This window comes from Cicer arietinum, chromosome 4 (assembly GCF_000331145.2).
Source record: "Cicer arietinum cultivar CDC Frontier isolate Library 1 chromosome 4, Cicar.CDCFrontier_v2.0, whole genome shotgun sequence".
NCBI classification, from domain to species: domain Eukaryota; kingdom Viridiplantae; phylum Streptophyta; class Magnoliopsida; order Fabales; family Fabaceae; genus Cicer; species Cicer arietinum.
The window spans coordinates 55,626,802-55,634,120 of record NC_021163.2 but is presented as its reverse complement, the minus strand read 5'-3'; the positions used below and the strand labels follow the sequence as shown (position 1 = coordinate 55,634,120).

Sequence of the window (7,319 nt, the reverse complement as noted above, 5' to 3'; positions counted from 1 at the left end):
AGTTCGGTTTGATCCCTCCTGGAAACTTTCTTTACTTCACAAGAGTCCCCCTCGGATCAGAGAACTGGCTTGACACAGCCAAAGAAATGAGGATAGTTCGATCCCAGATTGAACCGAAGCCTACTTCCTTTTTATCGGGATCTTTCTCTTTCTTTCGGGAAAGGGAACAGCACCCTACTATGAATAACAGCAGTTCCTAACCTGGGCATCATATCATCACTTTTATATGCGCAATTTATTAATTAGTCATAACACCACAATCCAACAGACCTTCCCCACTAGACCTGAGATCATGGAGCAGTGGAGAAGCTCGAGCTTTTATACTCAATTCAATGAAACAATACATTTATAGAATGAAAACAACGAATGAAACAACATAAAAGAAAAATAAATAAGCAAAAAAAAGAACCTGATAAGGAAGAAAAGAAATTAAGCAGAATAAAACGGTTGAGAAAGAAGGAAGGACGGTACCGGTTGCCGGAAAACGGTGCTGAGTGGTTTTGGGTGACGGCAAAGTCAGGTGACGAGTGTAAAAACAGAAACACGAAGGAAGAAACCTATTTATATGATTTTTTGTTTTAGTAGTTTTCAAACAAATCTACCATCTACCCCTAAACTTATGGACACTTACTACCCACGTTATTTTCACTCCTCACTATCATTTTCTTTTCTTTTTTAAACATAGTACCCAATGTACATTGTAAATTTTTTTAAAAATAACTAAAAAGTAATTAAAAAATTATTTTATTTTCTATTACTTTTCACGATTTTTCAAAAAAAAAAAATAATTTTGAAACCTTGAGAAAAACTTTCAACTCTTAAATTTTTAGTTTTAAAAAAAATTTGTAAATAAAAAAATCGATTTCAAAATTTTCATAAGATAAAATAAAATTGACGAAATTTCAAGTAGAAAAAAATAAAATTGATTAAACTTATGATACACAAAAAATAATAACGATGTTTTGTATCGATAAAAATAAATTAAGAAAATTTTTTATTTGTCAAAATTTTATTTTTTTTAAATTTTTAAACAAAAATAAGATCGAAGAAATTTTCAGTAAACAAAAAAGAATGACAAAATTTTTTATAGACAAAAATAAAATTGAAAAAAAAAATTGTAGTTTTTGAAATTTTCAATAAATAAAAATAAAGTTGACAAAATTTTGGTAGGTGAAAAAAATGAAGAAACTTTCGATAGTCAAAAAAGAAATTAAAAAAAATTGTTTGAAATTTTTGGTAAATAAAAAATCAATTTTAAAATTTTCAATAGACAAAAAAATATATATAGAAAAAAAATCTGAAATCAAAACTTTTATTTTTTTATTTTTTATTGGTTAATTTTTTGAATAAAAAATGAAATTTTTAGTAGTTATTTTTATTTATCAGAACATTTGAAATTGAAATTTCTAAAAAATATTACTACCGAAACATTTAAGAAAATAACTACCAGAAAATTATAATAATGAACTTTTGAGTTCAAGAATTTCATAGGAAAAAAAATTACCTTATCTAAATTTTTGGAAGGGTATGTGTGTATTGTCCAATTTTTTTTGTTTTACTTTTAGTATTGACTATCAGACTAATTTAGAAATATCGTAAACAAAAAATTATAAATGTGTGATATACAAAATTCAATTTTTGAATGCTAGTGAAGCATATGGACCTATGGTTATAATTAGGAGTGTTTTGCATTATAATTTGAATCGATGATCAGGTATGTTTGCATTAAAATCCAATCCAATTATAAGTCGTTTAATTTTGGATATTCAAATTACGATTGTAAAAATATATTAATATTTTTATTGTAAAAATACTGTAAAATAATAAGTTTGATGTAAAATATAACATAATAATATTCTTAAATTTAACCTTACATAATGCCGACAATTGTATAATATATGAAAGAGAAACAAAATTGATTAAATTAAATTATTAAGAAAAAAAATTAAAAATCAGACTAATAAAAAAAATGTATAATTGCTCATGCGGTCTCTTAACTTAATTTTAAATAGCACTTCAGTTTTTTATCTTTTTTTTTTCAATTTAGCCTTTTATTTAATTTTAAGTAATAATTTGAACCTTTATGTCTTAAAATATCAATAATGATATCATTTTTTTACAAAAATTAAAAAAATTCATCAAAATTTTCAAGCAAAATCCATAAAATTAATTATTATTTTCAATATAATGCAAATTTCATCAAATTCATAACTCAAATCTTCGAATAAACTCATATTTTCATTCGTTATTTGATAAATTTGATGTTGTTGAAAATGAAAATTTGAGTTTATTTGAATATTTGAGTTATGCATTTGATTAATATATGAATTTTCTTGAAATTGGTATTGAATTTTATGGGTTTTTGTTCGAAGATTTTGATGAATTTTTATAGTCTTTGTAAAGAAATGATAACATTGTTGACATTTTAAAATAAAAAGAATCAAATTATTATTTAAAGTTAAATAAAAAATAAAAAACTAAATCGAAAAAAAAAATGTTATAAAAGAGTGAAGTTACCTGAAATTAAATTAATTATGCCTAAAAAAAAAATTAAAATTTTTGAATGTGATTTAGTTTGGTTGCAAATCCAAAATTCAATCCAATTAATGCGGTGTTCAAAAACATAACATCAAAAAATATTTGATTTAGTGCAGTTTTCAATATCTTTTGATTGGTTTGCAATTTTATTTTGGATAGAAAAACAGTTAATCGTAATCCTTCAGTTTATTTTATAATAATTTCGTTTCATATTTTCAAATGGCATGTCAGTTTCCTGTTAAGAAGAAATAATTTTTCAAAAGTTTCACCAATGTAATTTCTGTTTGGAGTTGGAGTCATTGGGACAGTTATTTTATGCTGTCTAATCTATTGGTAAGAACATTATCCGGTAACCCTTTTGAGTTTCAACTTGTTTTAATCATTCTGAACCTCTTTTGACTGTTTCTTTCACTATCAATTACTCAATCCATGTGGAATAAATAGAATAAATACTCTGTTGTTCCTTTGTAGATCTTTCTGCTCTTTAATAGAATAAATTATCAATTACCAAAATTTATGCATTGATCTTTTAATGGCTTCCTTATCATTTTGTGGTGAAGGTGTTGAATCAAGATGAAACACTTTTGTTTTACTCAGCAAGGTTCTATTCAATTCAATCCAATAACTTAACTTTAGCAGCATCAATGCTATCAATCATTTTATACAAAAAATAAATTACAAGTTTCATCAACAATTGATTACCCCCTCTTATCTTGGAGATAGCTCTATGTTTGTAATCCGATTTACTGTTAGGATTCTTGACCCATCTCTATTACTGATCTTGTTGCTGTAGTTTATACCTTTGTGGCATGTTTCTGAGGAAGGGCTCTCCAACCAATATCTTGACGATAGAAGCCCCCAGGCCAGTTAATATTCTCAACAGCTTGATAAGCTCGATTGCGTGCATCTTCAAGATCATTTCCCTTAGCAGTAACCCCAAGAACACGGCCTCCAGTTGCAATAAATCTTCCCTCCGAATCAAAAGCAGTTCCAGCATGGAATATCTTGATACCCGGAGCAACAAGTTCAGCATCTTCGAGGTTTTCAATTATAGTTCCTTTCTCGTATGATCCAGGATATCCTTTACTTGCCATTACCACAACCATGGCAGACCCAGGAGACCAGTTCAGTGATACCCCACTCAACTCCCCCCTGCAAGCGGCAAGCAGAACTTGCGGCAAATCAGACTCCAACCGAACCATCAAGACCTGTGTAAAATTCCAAAAGGAAAAATGATACTGCATAAGTTCAAATAGCTTCAATATTAGTAACAGAAAACATACATAGTGTTAATGTGATGATCGCCCGCTATCAAAATGTTACATCCCTTTTGTTTTGTAAATAAATTAATGATTGTTAGGTGCGTGAATAGGGTATAAGATATGCATGTCAAAAAAATATATGAAGAAAGCTTTCAAAGTGTTGGATGTCCATTTTGTTTAGCAGCAGAAATATCAATTGCCATCAACATGCGATTTGTAAACCAAATGAAGATGACCCCGAAAAAAATGGAAAATCGTGAGCATTATAGACATCAAAGTTACTTTAAACATTTTTCAAAATAACAAAAGGACAAAAGAATTATAAAGAGAAATTACGTCACACGAACATATCTAAACTACCTACTGTGCTGTGTATATATGTGAACGAAGGAATTCTAATCCTAACACAATTCTTATCACCAATGCCTTATGAGTTGTAGCCTTTTACGGTGTATTTTAAAGGTTAAGTATGTATGTTAGAAACTGCTTCTTATGACTAGGCTGACCTGGCACTCTGGATCACCAAATCGTACATTATACTCAATTAACTTTGGCATGCCAGACTTCTCAATCATAAGTCCAGCGTACAAAACACCAACAAACTTGCAACCTTCTGCTGACATTCCTTTTACTGTTGGCATGATAATAGAATCCATTACTGTAGATTGAAGTTCCTTGGTTAATATAGGAGCGGGAGAGTATGCACCCATGCCACCAGTATTTGGCCCTGTGTCACCATCACCAACTCTCTTATGGTCCTGAGCAGATTCTAGTGGAATTGCATTTTCTCCATCAACTAATGCAAAAAACGACGCTTCTTCTCCTTCTAGAAACTCCTCAACGATGACACGACAGCCTGCAGAACCAAAATCGCCCTTCACCAGCATTGAATCAACTGCTTCGTATGCTTCTTCCAGTGTCATGGCAACAGTAACTCCTTTTCCAGCAGCCAGTCCATCTGCTTTGATGACAATTGGTGCTCCTTCTTCTTGAATATATTGCTTGGCTGCAATCGGGTCTGTAAACGTTTTGTACTGCACTAATAAGTCCATTATAAGTAAACACAACACAAAAACTTGGAAGCAAAATAGACAAACAAAGAGAGCAGGGAAAAACACCATATACATGGAATAATGAGAACAAATAAGGGCAAAACATGATGACTCCATTAATTATCATATGCATTTTAACTCAAAATTATATTCCAACCTGATTAATAGAGCTATTAAGAGACAAGACAAGTAGACAACTCTCATAAATAAGAAAATGCTGTCAGCTTTACAAAAATTGCATATCAAGAAACCAACACTAAACAATTTTATCTTATCCTCTAAGTATGTAACAAAATTCAGGATAAAAGAGCATATGAGCTCCTCATAAGATACACAGAAGTAAACATACATAAATATCCTTCCAATATAATAAGGATCAAACATTGATCTGTTTGATGAGATTCAGAACAAGAAAACAGACCTTGGCAGTGGGAATATTGTACTTGTCACACAAATGCTTCATGAAATTCTTAGAACCTTCAAGAGCAGCAGCCTCTGCAGATGGACCAAAAGTTGGAATTCCAGCCTTAACTAAATAATTTGAAAGACCTGCAACAAGTGGGGCCTCAGGTCCAACAACAACTAGTCCCACCCCCCATTTCCGACAAAATGAAACTACTGCTGCTCCATCATAAACATCAAGGTCTGAGATGCACGTTGCAATTCCTGAGCTTGCAATTCCTGCATTGCCAGGGGCACAGAACACAGCATCACAGGAAGGTGATCGTTGCAAGGCATAGCAGAGTGCATCTTCACGCCCCCCTCCACCAATAACCAGAACAGCCACCCTTTCTTCTTTGGAATAAGTAACATAAAAAAAAAATGCACATGCAATAAAGTGAGTATATAATTCATATCTTAATATTAGACACTTTCACAGTATCACCTCACTAAATAAGCAATTTTTTACAAATGTCACACTTACAAGCAATACACACCACTCCTCATTTTTAAGAGGCATTGCACTTTTTAGCACTGCCAATTTAGTCAAAAAAAAGCACTTGCAATCCATTAGACAGTGATTTGCAGAAGTATTATAGAACAATATGTGACTAAAAAAAGCACTTGCAATTTAGTCAAAAAAAAAGAATTTGCAATCTATTTGTTGGTTTCATGTGCTGCTTTTGCACATATGGTCAATGTGTATGGTTTCAACAATAACTTGAGTTTTATTTTTTTTATGAAAACATGTTTAAAGCAGTTGAAAGGCAATAATACCAAACGGCCAATGTTATGCATCAAAGAAATACAACTGATTTTTTACTTCTTTAAAATAATTACAAGAGTAAATAAATGATAGACAATAAATATAAAATAACTTACAAGCAATTGTATCTCTCCTCTGCTTTGCACCGGTGTGTTAAATACTAGTATAAGACATTTAGGTAATGTTTGGATAAAAAAAGTTAAATTAAGCCCTCATAAAATATAAACACTGATCATATAAATAGCTACTTCTATAACAGAAGATGAAATAAAGTCAAACAGTTTTCATATGTAAGTTATAAGCTATTCTAGAGAGCTTACAAAAATAAGCTGAAAACAAACATGTCATAAACTGTTTAGTTAACCTTTCTCATACAGTTTCGCAATGCTTATGTCAGTAGATAAATTCAAAAAAGCCAATCCAAACTTGCCCTTAATCTTTCTCTCTCTGAATTTATAATTTATAACAAAAACAGATATAACAAATGGAAATAAAAGATTGAGAAAGTGCGGTGCTTACTAGAATTTTTGTTTGCCTCAACGCCATCCGAAACTAATGGCTCTGAACTCTGAGCAACACATTTGAAAACACTTTGGAATGATCGTGAACGTGTATTATACAAACTAAAACTATGATCAGTGAAGCTCAAATTCAAGGTCTCTAATAAGATAGTAGAAGATTTGTGAAAACTACATTGGTTTGTGAACCGAAACGGTTTAGTAACTCCATGCTTAATGCATCCATTGAGGTTCAAAGAAGTTCCAACATTGGTGGTGCAAGACATTCTACAAAATTACACACTTTTAGAAGAGATGAAGCAAAAGCAAAAGCAGAATGAACACAATATAATGCGAGTTTGCACCTTGGAAATGTGATTTCACAGTAAAATTGGTTGTTTGGTTCTCTTGCCCTCAAAATTGATTCCCAGTTGAAGATACTCAGAGTAGCTTTCACGTCGGGCAGAATCGATTATGATATTAATAAAATGAACTTATTTGTTATGTCTCTAGGTTAGAGAAAAGGAAGGTGTTGGGCTCCAAAGCCACATGTTTTTGGGCCTAATATTGCAACTCTTTACTTTTACTTAAACATTGCACTTGCTTATTTTTATTGAAATTGTTTCTTTTGTGATGGACATTAGAACCAAAAACACTCATTATCTAGGTAATTAAAATGTTATTGTTACCATTATCACAGTTCTTTTATAAATGATTGTCTCTTATACCATTGTCGAAAGATTCATTAATATCATTATACTAC

General features: G+C 30.9%; 2 protein-coding genes and 1 long non-coding RNA gene across 6 annotated transcripts in view; 1 reads left to right on the top strand and 2 right to left on the bottom strand.

Moving 5' to 3' along the window:
• Positions 1-616, bottom strand: part of LOC101495880 (uncharacterized) — a 13,070-nt gene extending 12,454 nt beyond the window's left edge. For both annotated transcript variants that reach the window (XM_027333772.2, XM_004498228.4), the window contains exon 1: positions 472-616. The gene's annotated coding sequence lies outside the window, so the exon portion shown is untranslated. The remainder of the gene's footprint in view (positions 1-471) is intronic.
• Positions 617-2,749: 2,133 nt separating this feature from the next.
• LOC140919918 (uncharacterized) lies at positions 2,750-3,957 on the top strand. Of its 2 annotated transcripts, none has more exons than XR_012162577.1 (2): positions 2,750-2,871; positions 3,332-3,957. It is a non-coding gene; the product is annotated as an uncharacterized lncRNA (long non-coding RNA). The 2 variants fall into 2 exon arrangements; XR_012162576.1 differs by lacking the exon at positions 2,750-2,871 and adding an exon at positions 2,914-3,139.
• LOC101495336 (phosphoribosylamine--glycine ligase-like) lies at positions 3,107-7,075 on the bottom strand. 2 transcript variants are annotated; one of them, XM_004498225.4, is made up of 5 exons: positions 6,922-7,075; positions 6,579-6,844; positions 5,274-5,647; positions 4,307-4,834; positions 3,107-3,746 (listed from the first exon to the last, which is right to left on the bottom strand). In XM_004498225.4, exons 2-5 carry the CDS (start codon positions 6,841-6,843, stop codon positions 3,333-3,335), a joined length of 1,581 nt encoding a protein of 526 aa, XP_004498282.1. In that variant the 5' UTR covers position 6,844; positions 6,922-7,075; the 3' UTR covers positions 3,107-3,332. The 2 variants fall into 2 exon arrangements, with proteins under 2 accessions (XP_004498282.1, XP_012570587.1); XM_012715133.3 differs by having other exon boundaries at positions 5,274-5,644.
• Between the last annotated feature and the right edge of the window lie 244 nt (positions 7,076-7,319).

What these genes read in the sequence shown, in the direction of transcription:
- LOC101495336 (XM_004498225.4), bottom strand. Translation starts at nt 6,843, where the DNA reads ATGTCTTGCACCACCAATGTTGGAACTTCTTTGAACCTCAATGGATGC. An exon ending in TGAGGCAAACAAAAATTCTA is followed by an intron (nt 5,648 to 6,578) that starts GTAAGCACCGCA and finishes CTTATTCCAAAG; the next exon opens with AAGAAAGGGTGGCTGTTCTG. An exon ending in ACAATATTCCCACTGCCAAG is followed by an intron (nt 4,835 to 5,273) that starts GTCTGTTTTCTT and finishes TTATTAGTGCAG; the next exon opens with TACAAAACGTTTACAGACCC.